A 14,773-nucleotide genomic window follows, 5' to 3' on the forward strand; every position below is an offset into this window, starting at 1 on the left:
GTCCTTTGCGTCAGTGTTAGCAGGTCTTGCCCCACCATGGAGGAGAAAACAAAACAAGACAAAAAACATGACCAGCAAGGGGACAAATAGGTGAAATGTGAGGGAGTTTTCTATAGCCAGTGATTTGGATCAGGCAAAAAGTAGGGAAGCTCCTGATTAGCCTTTGAGGTCTGCTTGAATCTTTGGTGTTCAGCAGCACAAAGGGGTATCTGTGTTCCTGTAAAGCCAAAAGACAAGGGAGCAGAACCCCCAAATTACTCTTTGAAGCCCTAAGCCAGTATCCTTATGCAAGTACTAAACTACTATTTCTGCACCTCGTCACAGAAATGGAAGAGATGGAGAGGAAAAACTGATCAAGGATCTTATCTGGGTCACACCAACTTTTAGAGTTACAGCTTTTGAACGAGTTCTGTCGAGTGATTCTTTGCTTGACTTTGTGGCTAAAGGAACAACACAGCCTGTCTTTCACTGGGAGTTCACCTTACTGGGTGTGTTCCTGACACTGTTGTAGGGCCAGCTTATGTCCTGCAAACACACTGCCCTTCTTCAGGCTCTCAGTGACGTGCCTCTTCTTAGCTGTTGTATTTCCAGTCATAGTTTATGGAAGATCAGCATTTCAGCTATCAGGCTGCATGCTGGTTAATTTCATTTATTTTATATTCAGTATGTCTTACAACATAAAATTCACATTGCTTTAGATGTTCTCATCATTCTGTGGACACAGACTAACTTATTTAAAATAGATTTTTGAACGACAACATTAGCTCTTAATGTGTCTGATATCTCTATAGCTTCTTAAAAATCCCCACTGTGTAGTATGTAATAAGGAAATGATAAAAAGTATGATGGATGTGCACTGTTATAAACCTTGTTAATGCAAAATAACCTTTTATAAAACTTCTCAGAGGTTTCCAAATGAACTACAAAGCATGCATAGTACTTAATTTTCATAACTTTTTAATATGGTGCATTAGGAATGTTGTAAACCACGTTAATTAAGCAATAATCTCTATGGCTTTCTGTATATGAAGCAATAAACAGCTAACGGAATAGATCACTAGGCAAGGCAGAACAGAGTTTGTTTAGCCAGTCAGGGAAGCCTACACAACAAAGTACATCAGTCTGTTTATGAAAACCAAAAACCCCAAACCTGCCTGTCACTAAGGAGTTGTGTGTGTTGCACCACTTCAGATTTCAGTAACCTCTGCAGGACTCTGGCACCAAACTACCAAATCTGGGAGGAAAAATTGTCTCAACTTTCACTGCCCACACTGCTTTTGCAGCTATTGCTATCACTTGCTTTTTGTATTCCAAATAATGTTTATTTCACAAAGTGTATTGTTCCAACGTGTAAGGAAATTGCACCAGTCCTGAACAATCCACCAGAAAAAGTGAAATAAGCTCAGGGACAGGGCAGATGATAAAGACACAGACATTAATGTATGTGGAAGAGATGTAAAAAATGAAATAAATGAGTTACAGTATTCTCCTGCTCTTCCCAAGCATTGTCATGTCCATACCCCCCTGAAGGGGTGAGGGTGGGAGTGGCTCACTGTGGATACAGCTCTGGTGGGACACTTCACCTGGGAAGAGACTAAATCTGCTGTGGAGATTGAGATAAATGCAGGAGTCAGGCAGGCAGGACTGACCCTGTGAAAAGCTGGGTTTAGCCCTGTTTCTGTTTGGAAAGCCTATTAATGTAGTCACAGCATAACTGGAAGTTGGTCATGCCACTGATTCAAGCCTGGTGACGAATCTTGACTTTAACAAGATAGCTGGTGAATCAAGGAAAGCTTCTCTTGTCTTGCAACAAATATACACAGTGCTTACTCACTGCTGTCTCTTGAGTAGTTAGCCCAACTCAGGGCTATATTGTTTTCTAAAAATATCCTAATGACTCTTTCTTTTTTTTTCTCCCCAGAATGTTTGTATGATAGAATAGCACAAGAAACTGTGGATGAAACTGAAATTGCACAGAGACTCTCCAAAGTCAACAAGTACATCTGTGAAAAAATAATGGATATCAATAAATCATGTAAAAATGAAGAAAGGAGGGAAATTGCAAAGTACAATTTGCAATAAATTTTGGATTTTTAATAAAGTCTTAGTGTTTTACTTAAGTGTTGGTTTTTGATTTGTGTGGCATTTTTGCTGATGGGAGAAGCTGAATTGAAGCGCTGCTCTCTTCCTATAACTGATTTGTTTTTTGAGCGGTTCTGTCATGGTGTAAACTGCATTTAACTAATGTAAGATATATTGTAAGTTCACTCACAATGAAAACTGAAGTTTCCAAGGTTTCTCCAGCGAGTTGCAGTTTGTTACCTGTGGCTGTGCAAAGGTTCTGGTTCTGCAGACACCGACCCACCTACGTTGAGTTTTACTGGAGTTAGTGGATCTCAGCTGCAGTAAACCATCTGCTTAGAAGGAAGAACTGTACAAAATTCACTTTGCTATTGAAAAGGGTTTTTATTGTATTTTATGAAGTGTTTTTTCTGAAATGAAGTTTCAGTCGTTCAATTTTTATAAAACTTTGTTTTGATCTCTAACAATATATTTGATCAAAGATACACAAAGAACGTTTCTTTTTCAATTATCATGTAGGTAGACCACTATTACCATCACAGTTAAAATTAATAAAACCAACAATAAACAACAAACAACCCGAAGCTGTAAGTTTTAAAATTATGATAATTCATTTTAATAAATAAATCTAAAAGCAGTTCTTTTTCAGGGACCAAGACACTTCAGATATCTGGTTGTGGTACAAAGGTCCTCAGTGTGTCCATACTATTGTTCTTGAAATATTACCTTTTTAGTGTATTTGTACTTTCAAACAATTTTAAAATCGCCACACTATGGCAAGAGTATGTACAGTAGAAAATTTAGTACAATTTTGTTGGGGTCCATAATTTAACAATGGACACTTTTAGCACAAATTTTAATTACAAATAAAAATAATTTTCTACATTGAAGTTAGACTTGCAATGCAAAGTTTTTAGAAATAATTTGTCATCTGAACTCTATGTTACTGTCTGTAAGTGAAACAAATAACCTAAAGTCTCTTTTCATGAATGATTTAGAGATAACTTGAGGTCTGGATTGATGAATTTTGAGGGTTTGTTATATTAGTGATCTTGATTAACCTTCCATTTATTTTACGCTCACAGATGTGATTGCCTGCCTTTAGCCTGCCTGTTCCCAAGTGTCAGGATTTGTTTCTTTTCTACCACTGCAAATCTATTTTCTGTAGTTTTGAAAAATTCCCATTTCTTATCACCTTCCTGTAGCGCCAGTCCACCCTGACATGAAGCCTTTTTCAGTGTCCTGTAAATGTAGATAACTTGGAAAGGAACAGGCTGCTGGGCAGACTTCCATGCCTGGAAGTATTTAAATGATAACAGTTATACATGTGGCACTTGGGGACACGGTTTGGTGGTGGGATTGGCATGGACTTGATGATCTTAAATACATTTTCCAACCTAAATGCTTCCATATTTCTTTAAAGGGCTGGGTGGGTGGAAGAAAAAGAGGAAGGGAGAGGAGGAGGTGTAGAGGCTAGAACTGCCGTGCCTCTCTTGGAACAGATGGGACAAACAACAGATTGTTTTTTCCTGTACATCACCTGTATGTAAATAATGTCTTAACTTGTACGTAGGTGTTTGCTTTATGCTTTCTAAACTCCACTTTCATGGTTGCCTTGCACCAGCCTGACGCTGTGCTGCCAAACAGGAGCACCCCACTTTCTCCACTGGTGTCCCTGCATTCCCAGCCCTTCCCTTAACCCCTCGGGTGTGACTGAGCAGGTGTGTCAGGTCCCACTGATCCCCAGGGCTCATTTCACAACAGCTGCTTCCCATGGGATGGAGCCAGAGCTTTTGTAGTGAGGGCTGGAGAGAGCAGGAGGGATTTTCCAGTGTCTTACGTGTGCCCTGGAGTTTCTTTGAACAGCCTCCCTTGTCTGCTGCTAATATCAAAAGTGTTCTTAGGTAGTGTTTAATGAAGTGCAGAAATGTTTATGCTTCCTAATTTGGGATGCTAAATAGCAAATTAGTGTTTAAAATGTCAGTGCATGTATCTTTTTATTTAATTAAAGAGAACAAAATAGAGATAACACCGAAAAAACATTTAAACAGCAAGTTCTTCCCCCTTTTCAAGCAGACTTGTGAATGTAAAGGGTTGTTTTGTTTTGTTTTGTTTTGTTTTGTTTTGTTTTGTTTTTAAGTGATGCTAAGGCAACCCACTATTTTGGGGGAAATGTCCATAATTTCCTCAGTCTTTTATGGCTTTAGTACTAATGTGTTTCCATTGTAACAGATTCTTTAATAAGAAGATCAAGCTGTACTTCTTAGAATATAAGCCTATTTGAGACAGCATTTTATAAAACCTGGAAAAAGCAGCTTAGAATTTAATTAGAGGTAGGACTCCAGCCTGGACCCAAAAATCAGAGGTGTTAATTCCTTCTGCAAAACCAGCATCATCTTCCTAAGGCTTCTCCTTGTCCCATCAGGTGTTTATACTGTGTTTTGCTGAAGAATTTAAATGTTCTCCTTGGGCACGGTATCTTGGCAACCTTCATTAAGTTTTTTCGTGGAGATTTCATCAGCCCAGGTTAGTTTTTTATTTCAGTTCAACCGGGGTATTTGGGTGGCACAAAAAAGTTCAGTTCCCTTTGAAATAGAGTGTCAATGTGGGCTAAGAAATGTGTCCCTTGTACTGGGCAAGTGGCATTTAATGTGTCACCTGAAACTTTGTTGAGTTGTGCTAAAGGACTAGGACATAAAACAGGGCTCTTTATTATGTCACAACTTGAACTAAATCTTTGGATGCTGGAAATAAGTTTTTTGCTAATAATAAGCTATTTTTGCACACTGTGGTTGTATGGCAGCATGCTGGGGGCTCTGCAGGAGGTAATGGGTGTGTGAATAACATTTTATACTTGTATTTGGTCATTACCCTTGTCTCTCCCTCCCCATGAGGCAGTATCAAGGTTGTACAATTGTTTCCCAGTGTGTCTGCTTGAAGCAGGGAAATAGGCTGCAGTTTCATGTTCCAGCAATACCCAAGAAAAATAGGAACTTTAATGGGGTGTGCTTTTCTGCGTTGCAAAACTGATGTATAAATTAACTGCGAGTTTCATTTCATTTTCCTACACTGCATTTATGGCCAGGGCTGTTCTTGTTGGTACATTAATTCTTCCATAATTGTGCCTGCCTGTACATAGTTTGCTTTGTTCATATTGCGTCTGCTGTGAATCTACCATAGGAAACTTTATAGAAAATAGTCCCTGCTAACTTTTTCCTGCTCTAGGGTGACTTGTACATCATGAGAAACAGGAGACAGTCTTGACAGAAAATGAAATAGGTTTTATTACACCCTGTAACACTCCTTGTTTGTCATTCTAAGGTTTGTGCTGTGCCATTACCTCATACTGTAAACCTGGATTTGTAAGGATCAGAAAGACATGGATTTAAGAGGAAGTGACTGTTTACTCTTTTTTAATCAAAGCAGGAAGGAGGTATTGCTGTTATATGAATAATCTGATCTTCTGTTGCCACACATTGCTGCCGTAATTTGTGATATTCATGATCTGATCCATATTAAAGTGCCTCTGGCACACTTGCAAGGAAGCAAGATTAGAGTTAACAAAAAGGGCTTTATTTTCTATTAGTGATTTTATAAGGGATATGAGCTGTTGTGTTAAAGGAAAGAATCCTACCAGGGACTTTAATACCTAAGTCAGGAAATCTAGCCACTCAGTTAAAAAAAGAAAGCTAGTATTTATTAGAGAGGGAAAAAAACGTTAGTTTTTGCTGTTCCAGAACAGGTTTGGATTTACTGGCGCTTTATAGAGATGGGAGGGTTTTTTAAAATAGTAAATTAGTTATGTCAAAGTTGAACTGCAAGTAGGAATTCAAGGTTGCGTTGGTTAGCTGGTGTTGGCTGTCAAAAGCAGGTGCATTCTCCCTGTGGGAGGTCACTTCTTTGCACCTTACCTTTGATGTTGTATCTGAGAGATTACTGTGATGGCTGCTTTGTTGTCTTAAGCAGAGATTATTGTCCTCTTGGAAGTTTTAAGCAGCAATAAATTGAACTTTTTGGGATTTAGTGAAATTGTAAAGATAATTCTACTTCATGCTTCCAGAACCTATCGACTTTCAAAAATTAAAGCTAAGTGCAGGTCATTGTTAAAATGATACAATCTCGATGCAGAACCTCAGAGAACTGTGTGAATTGGGAACATTGTGTATTAGCTGCAGCTTCACTGTGTATTAGCTGTGCTCATGGCTCTTGAGAACACCAAATCTGGCTGGTTTCAGAAAGGAGAAGCAAGGGTGTGTCACATGGAGCTGTACTGAGCATTATTTCAATAGTCCATCTTTTTGACATGAGAATTCTCTTCTGAAAGAGACAAAGACACAACTTGTGCCTGCTCAGAATGAGGTGGTAGCTTTCTCCATACTCTTGAAAATATTTGTCATTCTGTGCGTGCCTTTAGTCTCGGATTGATGAAGTCATAACATCAATTGCTCAGACTTTATTGGTGTCATTTTTTTCATTATAACAGTATGGAACTCTGAAGTGATTCATACAACACCAAGGCAATAAAAGCGTTATGAAGTGCAATCATTGCATGTTTCATGCTCAATAGCTAATTTTTAATTTCACCATCTTGGATATTTTTTCATCCCCTCAGGGTTCCTAAATAGGAAAAGAGAATCATGTGGACTTGGAAAACAGGAACAGTGATTCAAGAAGGAATTAATTTATGTGGTTGTTCATCTGTTTTATTTTCACAATTATTTCTCCTGTTTATGTTTGAACAATACCTTTCATTCCGTACATCAGATACCCTCTTGTCCTGCAGTGAACTCATGGTCCTGTGATTGTGAGATCACTTGTTTACCGTAAAGAGGAAAATACCTCATGGCATCAGATGAAGTTGCATTATGGCTGGATCAGAACAAAGGTGAAACTGAGTCTGGGAGGGGAGGAAGAAGCTGAGCCTAAAGGATTTTTTTTCTGTGCTTCCTTCTGGCTAGAAAACTTCTTCCTACAAAGGAAATTGTTTCCTCCACATTAAGCAGAGTATCAACTTTATGTTCCTTGTTTATAGATAGTAAAGCCTTAATGGAACTAAAGTCTTTATGAATATATATGTTTATTGTATCAGGCTACCTACTGTCATGCTGAATTTTGGTCTTTGGTGATTCAAAATTAAAGAGTCACAGAAAATTTCCTGAACAGCCCAAGACAGGTGTAGGCTGGGAGTGATTTAGCTTTTATTGTAATATAACAATTGCTAAAAGTTCTGTGAAATAGAAGATAAGAAATGATGTGTGTTGGTGCTTGTGTATCCTTTGTAGTTGGCCTGAGCTTTCACGCTTTTGGAGTGGAGAGGGGTGCAGATTTCATGGGACAGGCTGATTATCAGAAGAATTGGCTGTGAACACCCTTTGGTGTTCACCCTGCTGAATGTGAGCCATGTCCTGGGACAGCAGCAGGGGCAACGTGCCTTGACAGTGCCATATCACACTGCCACCAGCCCTTTCCACAGGAGACTCAGATGAAAAAGGTTTTATGGGAGTTTCATATCCTTTATACTCAAATATATCTTTAATGTCAGCCCAAATGTTTATATAGATCTTACTTAATTGTAGTTTAGTTTAAAAGAAAATGTACTTTCATGTGTTTCTCATGTAATTAACTGAGTACCAGTGTTCTGGGAAATGTCTTTCTCCATGTTTTAGTTGGGGTATTAAGCCCACTTGATACTTGAAAATAGTCCATTTGGACATTTTGGTTTTGTGAGCCAGATGAACTATGATTTTACCTTTCCTTATGGAGTCCTCTGCAGGATTTATGGAAGTACCTTTAGAGAATAATTCTCAAAATGTGTAGGATGGAAGGTGGATGGGTCAAAGCATTGCCTCCAAGTTAATGTTCTGTGTTTTCATTTCTTTAAGAGTCTTAGCTTATGAAAAACTAAAACTCTGTAAAGTAGGATTTTGCTTTCTTTTCCTGCACTGTATATTAAAATTCTTTGACACTCATTGGTTTCTTTGCGTTTGCAAGGACACTTTCATCTTCCAGGGCCAACTTCTGCTTTTTGCTGCAGATCCTTACAGGAGTAAGCAATCAAGGATGTGCCATGTGGGGTTAAACAAGGCTGCAGGTGCTGCTGTAGGATCATCTGTATTTTTGAGGAGAATGCAAGGAGCCTTCCTCCTTGCTAGGATTGGGAAGGACAACCTTGAGGGTTGGCTGCTCTTTAGGTATTGTCCCCAGTGCAGCTCATCCAGGAAAGGTTTTTTACTGCCACACTGGTGGATTTGTGCAACTTCCACCCTGTGGCTTTCCTGAACGTACAAAGAAACTGAGATTCACTCATCCAGCCTGATGTGGAGGAGTATCCTCAGTCTGATGGTGCAGGAAGGCAAAGAAGAGGTTGTAGAAGGTCATGTAGGCCTTTCCCCCTTTTCCACTTGCAGTATGTGCAACTGAGGTGAAGTCAGTAGCCAAACAGCAAAAGCAGTTTAACTGGCATTTGAGGTTTCAATCAGTGAAATGTTTCATTAATTTAAAAAGTCCAATCACTCTTAATGTTCCCAGAATTTAACCTTTAAGAAATGGCAAAATCGGCATTTTCTTCTGCAGCCGGGGCCCTCTATGTAGTGCTCATCCACAGCTGTATGTGCACAGGTGTGATGTGCCATTATTCTGTGTAAATCTGTCTGTGCCATGTAAATCCACAGCTCGATAATGCTCCTGATGGTCCCCAGCCCTGCCTGTTTCCCTGGTCTTCCTTTCCCCGTGCTGCTCCTTCTGCCAACGGGAGCCTGTCCTCTGTGCTTGCCTCAGAGGGACAAGACGGGAGCGTTTCAAGATTCCTGCCTTGCAAATTGTCAGCAGGGCTCTGAAGTGAAATACCTGCTTGTTATTCCTGGGGGTGACTGACACAGAACTAGAGCGTTTCCTTGGGAGGTCTGGTCGTGCTGCTGTCACCGTGAGGCAGACTTTGCCATTCAGGGACTTCACACAGCAGCCTTTTCTTGTTGGGTTTTTTGGTTTGGTTTGGGTTTTTTTCTGCCCTGCCAATGCCTAGGTTGTAGCAAAGAAAATTTCATTCTCGTGTGGAGGTCTTTATATGATAACACGAAATAAGTAAATCTAATCTTTCAGCAGTATCTCTTAAAAATATTCATTTCTCAAAGTTTCCCCTGCTTTTGCAGAGGGTCAGTGGCCTGGAAGTTTCCCACCTAATGGCAGTGCCCAGGTGAGTGGTGGAAAGCATTGGGCACCTTGACAGATTAATCCTGATCTATGGTTTTAATCTGCCCTCTGTTACCTCCTTTTCCCAGCTACTGTGTGAAAACAGCCACCTGGTGAACTGGGGAAGAAAGAGCCATTTCCAGTTCTATGATCTAAGTGTGGTTCTTGATAAGGATGTTTTTAGATGTGCAGGCTGTGGTGGCTGCTGGGCCATTCCATGAGCTGGTGTGGCTCCCTGCAGAACACATCACAAAAACTTCACTCAGCTGCTCCCTTGAAAAGAAACCTTGGCTGGACCACAGCAATGCTGTTCAGAAAATCAAGCATTCTTGAGAATCCATCAAAGGGTGAAATCCATCTTTTCCTTGAGTAGTTTATTCCAGTGCTTAGTGCTACCCTTGCTGCTCAACTTGTGCCTTATTTCTCTGTGAGGATTTCTGGCTTAACTTCTTATTCCTGGCTCTTGATTTGCCTGTCTTAATATCTTCCCCCAGTATTTTTACAGCTCATGAACACCTCAATAGACGGAGTTCCTTCACTCTCTTACCACCACAGATTTTCTAGGTCATGACTGACTCATTTCTGTAGTACTTTTCCTTTATGCCTACCCAAACTCATTTTAGTTTTAAGGAAATACTTTCCATAGGAGTGTTTGGTTTAGTTAATGTGATACAATCTGGTGGTTTAGGACACGTCACTTTGTATTAGAATGTGATATACAATAGTAATTTCATTTTGCGGGCCAACCTTAATTTAATCCTGTAGAAATAAACCCCTGATATTATTTGATTCTTAACCAGTTGATGTCCCAGTGTATTTCCCTTTTTACTCAATTACTAAATATAGCTCTGTCCTGGAAATGTTGTTCTTCAGATGAGTGTTTATCTCTGCTGCACTTTCCTCTTTGGTTCTGTACCCCTCACATGCCAGGGAGGAGACAGAGCACGTCCTTCCTGCTTTCCCAGCTGTTCTTCCTGCTCACAGCTGGGCCAGGCAGGTTCTGGGCTGGGAAGGGCGGCAGGTGAACAGAGTTTCACAGGAAATAGGACACTGAAGAAACAAAACTTAGAAGAAAATAGAATTTAGAATTAGAATTCCTGTGGAATGTGTCCTCAGGATACTTGCAGGGTTTCCTTGGCTGAGGATGCCTTTGAATTGCCAAAGAATGGGGAAGAGACATCACCATTATGTTGTGATATGTTCTCAGAACTGGGTAGGGTATCCCTGGGGAGAAACTTCAAAACTTTTGTGGGATTGCTGCACTCTGGAGCCTCCAGCCAAGTCCCATGAAGGAATCAGAGCTGACAGAAGACCATGCTGTGCATCAGCCCTTGCTGTGTCTGCTGTGATAAATTAAAGGTTGCTTTGGGTAGGACTTACACACATTTTGTTTGACCATTCCTGCTAAATGATCAATATCCTCTTTTAAACTCAGAGATGAGATGAGGAGCTGCCAGGATTCTCCACTGAGATGGTTTAATGAAAATTGTTCCTTGCCAGAATTTTGAAGGTCAAACCAGCTTAAATATGTAAACAGGTAAAGTAAAAAACTTACAATTAATCTCTTCTAAGAAGTCTCTTCCTTCCTTTGAGAATTTTGAATAGTGCTAGACAAGGTTCTTCTAAATTTACTTCATCATCTCTCTGAAGATTCCCTGTTAATTAACTTAGTCATTTATAAATGTTATGAAATCATGTTGACTTATTTCTATTTGTAAAGGCACCAGGAAATTTGTGTACTGCACCCTTTGAAAAGTAATTAATGTTTCACTCCTAAATGCCTATTGATATTTTTGTGCTTCCTATTGATTTGAAATTAATATCTCTGCCAATTTCAAGCTCACATGCTTCCAAAGAATGGACAGGGCATCAGCGCTGAGCTGATCTAGTTAAAATTATGACCCTCATCTGATGAGCTCAAGAAAAAAATACTGGCAAAGTTCTGCCTGGTCTGGGCTTCCTCCCTCTCTCAGCTGGTGGAAGGAGGCCCTTTTCCCACGTGATTTGGGAGGGGTTGGGTAAGTTTTAACTAACTAGTGGCTTAATGATGGGAGGAGTAAGATCAGAGCAGTTTAAATGCATGTTGTAATACCAAGGGCAGAAACCAGTTGATGCCCTTGCCCCGGTGCTGCAGGATTATTAAACACTCTGGGCAAGGCCTTGGTGATGTTTTGCAGGGCTATGGGTGGTGCAGAAGTTGCTCTCGAGGTCTCCTTGCTCACCTGACTAATCTGATTTCCCATTCTGGAGCTCAGGTACAACCTGTACCTGAGAGGTTTCACCTTTGTGGTGCAAGACGTTGCTGGATTTTCCTCCTGTGTGTGTGAGAGATTTGCCTCTCCCCAGTGGCTGCCCTGTGATGAGATCCAGAGAGTCCCAGAGAGTGGCTCTGCTCCCAGGGCAGCTCAGCTGCAGCAGTGCTGAGGCTGCAGAGTTTGGAAGTGCCCTCAGGGTGGGTACTTTGGGTGCAGCCCCTCTGGCCCACTGCTCAGGGAACTCTTCCTTGAGCAAGGACTACACAACTTCCACAGAAGCTGGGGGTCTTTTATTGCTGGGTAGCACACTCTTTTCTGGCCTGGGAAACCAACTTTAGTGGAGCTTTTTGGCAGCGGGATGGTTTGTTGGCTGGTATTGCCTCTGCTCTGCACGTGAGAATCGCCTGTTTGTACTGTCAGGTACCCCAAATGTAATTACTGGAAGGATCAGATATGCTATGATTAAAGGGATTCATATTTGTTATTCAAGGGTTTTCTCTGTATTAAATATTTCAGCAAAATTTCAGTCGCCGGTGACCTCTTTGGAGAAGTGACTCATTGCATTTTAAAGGCTTTATAACCAAGTCATCCCTTCTTGTCAGGGACATGGGAGATGAATAGATCGTTCCTGCCTGCCATTTCCAGTCCCGGGGGAAGGCCCTTTGCACTGCCCGTGGTGGTGCTCAGCTGCATCACTGCTTTTAATTGCCTGCAGGCTCCTGCAGGACTGCCTGTGTCCCCTCTGGCGTGACCTACATCCTCACAGAGCCACGAATCCCTGGGCACTGCTTAGTGCAGCCTGAGCACAGGACAGCAAGTCCTGCTTGTGCTCATCCCTCGCTGACTCCCAGTGCTGGAAGCTATGTGACAATCTCTTGTTTGCCCAAATTCATCTGGCATTATTTTGCCTGTAGAAGGGTACAAATGAATTTTCTGTATGATGTTGGGACATGTGGGTGGTGTCTTGAGCATTATGGATGCTGGGTGTAGTACACTGAAACCCAGAGAAGGAGGTGTTAAAAAGGGCACAGCACCTTATCAAGCCAGGAATTCATACATCATGATATATGTATGTGTTTTTTGCTTGAAAGAGGAAGTAAATAGTGAAATAATCATTCCAGCTGTAGCCTGAATTGCCTTGCTGCAGGTTGCATCAAACTGTATGAATGTGTCAGAGAGTTCAGTTTAATCTGGAAGGCTTGGGCTAGTGGAGGAATAAGATGATGGTATTTCGAGTGAGTTAAAGTAAACATTACAATCTGCTATGGAAAGGAAGAATTTATAAGATGTAAGGGTCTTCTTGCTCATTTTGGAAAGTTCTCCAAGAAGATCTGTTCCAATGTTCTGCAGCACTGGAAGTGTCTGGACCTGCTGCTGGGCTTGTGCCACAGGAGTCACTGGTCCTGTGCTGCTGAAGTGCCATTGTTCCACAGGTTCATCATTCCAATTTTGCTTTTTCTACACTAATGGCAGATAAACTGACAACATTGTTCTCCAGGACTTGATTATTTTGTTTCCCCCCTCCCAGCTTCCAGTTTGAATTTATTCATGAGCAGCAGTCCATTTATTTGTTCTTGAGTGAATGTTGCTGCCAAGTTTGAGCAGGTTTTTTTTCCTGTCTTTGAAGAGTTTATGAGAGATCATATCCACTTTACCTTTGCTAGGCTGACCTGTCTTTTAAATTTTTCTTGGGAGATACACTCACCAATTCATCTGCTGTTATCCTATCCAGTGTCTCCTGCACTTGTCTGATCTTCCTCCATCAGCGATGCTTTTGTGCTGAGTTTTATCTTGGGCAGTAACAGTACATTTTACAGAGACATTATCTTTCCAGAAATGCCTTTCTCTAGAAATATCTTCATGGCTTTGTCATGCTGAGGGCTCATAATTCAGCTGCAATCAATGGCTCTGCTGAGGTTGTTATCCTTCCTTCGAGTTAATGTATACCAGGCTTCCTGTCACTATAGGAACTTGCTGTCAAACTTAATCTCACCTCCATTATTCCACTTCTGAAAGTCATCTGGAGGGATCTCTACTTCCCATCTGATATTCCTCTGTTGCCACATCATTCTGATATTATCTCCCAGTATGGTGGCATTAGTGTGTCTCTTTAGAGTCTGTCCTTAACCAGTGCATAAATGAAAACTGCCTTTGCTTTTAGGTAGATTTGTACCCATTCTAAAATTGCTGTAAACATTTCATGAAGCCTCAAATTGTCCCAAGTAGTTTTCCTTCCAGTAAATGACTGCTAGTTCTCAGAAACAGGGATCTGGTGACTTGTTCAGCATCACACCTTGAGTCAGAAATGAGCACTAAGGACACAATCCCAAGTCCTCTGTTCTAGAAGTCACTGTATGTTCTTTATCAGGAAACCATCCAAAGGCTTTTATAAATTGGGGATGTCAGTGAAAACTTGAGGCTGGGATCTGGAAAACCATCTGGAAGATAAATTTAATAGGAACTGAGTTTTCAAGCTTCTTGATACCTTCAAATAGTGACACTTGGATGTTTTAGCCACGGATATTTTGATGGATCTGGTTTCTGGGGTACTGTACCTGCAGCTCCCCATGGTACTGCTGCAGTGTCAGACTGAGCTTCATCATTGTTTTTCTTTCTGTATTTATTAAGCATGAATAGCTCAGGTGATCTGATGGTAGTAATGCCACGCTCATCTGTATTTGCTGTTTCAGTGGCACTTGCCTTAAGTACTTGTGGCAAAATTAATTCTGAACTTTCCAACTCTTGAGCTGCATGCGTAATATCCCTGAAAAAAACCACCCCGCATGTCCATGTCGCTCCCTGGTGCCCCCAATTCCAGCTGCTGTTGTTGTTGTGTTTATTGTGCAGGGTAATCTCGAGGCACGGAGTGAATGTGGTCTTGAGCAATACGGTGGAGTGAAATCTCCTCAGCAGCCGAGTTACGAGGGAGCGCATTCCTGAGAAAGCGAGCGCTAAGCCTCGCACCCGGCTGTGTAACACGGCACCTCCCTTGTCGCTGGGATTAGGATAATTCCCTCTGCTGCCTCAGCACCGCCTGGCCTTGCTTCACTTCCCCCAAGTGAATCTGGCATCCCAAACTCCACACACCTTCCCACAGAAGTTGGCACTTGGGGATTTGCGCAGAGTTTTACCTGCCCATCCTCTGCAGCCTCCCTCCTGGGTGCCAGGGAGGAAGCTCCAGTGGAAAGCTTCTGAACTTTAAAAAGAACTAAAAAAACCCAAAAAACAAAACACAACAACAATAACAA

General features: G+C 41.2%; 1 protein-coding gene across 5 annotated transcripts in view; it reads left to right on the top strand.

Moving 5' to 3' along the window:
* The window catches only part of LOC134555496 (BEN domain-containing protein 5-like), an 898,337-nt gene that overhangs the window by 576,522 nt on the left and 307,042 nt on the right, over positions 1-14,773 (top strand). For 2 of the 5 annotated variants that reach the window (XM_063407116.1, XM_063407117.1), the window contains exon 6: positions 1,922-2,115. The exons of the other annotated variants lie outside the window; for them this stretch is intronic. In XM_063407116.1, the coding sequence (XP_063263186.1) occupies positions 1,922-2,082 (161 nt within the window). In that variant the 3' untranslated portion in view covers positions 2,083-2,115. Of the gene's footprint in view, positions 1-1,921; positions 2,116-14,773 lie in introns of those variants that run through there. 5 annotated transcript variants of the gene reach the window in all.

This window comes from Prinia subflava, chromosome 10, assembly GCF_021018805.1.
Source record: "Prinia subflava isolate CZ2003 ecotype Zambia chromosome 10, Cam_Psub_1.2, whole genome shotgun sequence".
Lineage (NCBI taxonomy): Eukaryota > Metazoa > Chordata > Aves > Passeriformes > Cisticolidae > Prinia > Prinia subflava.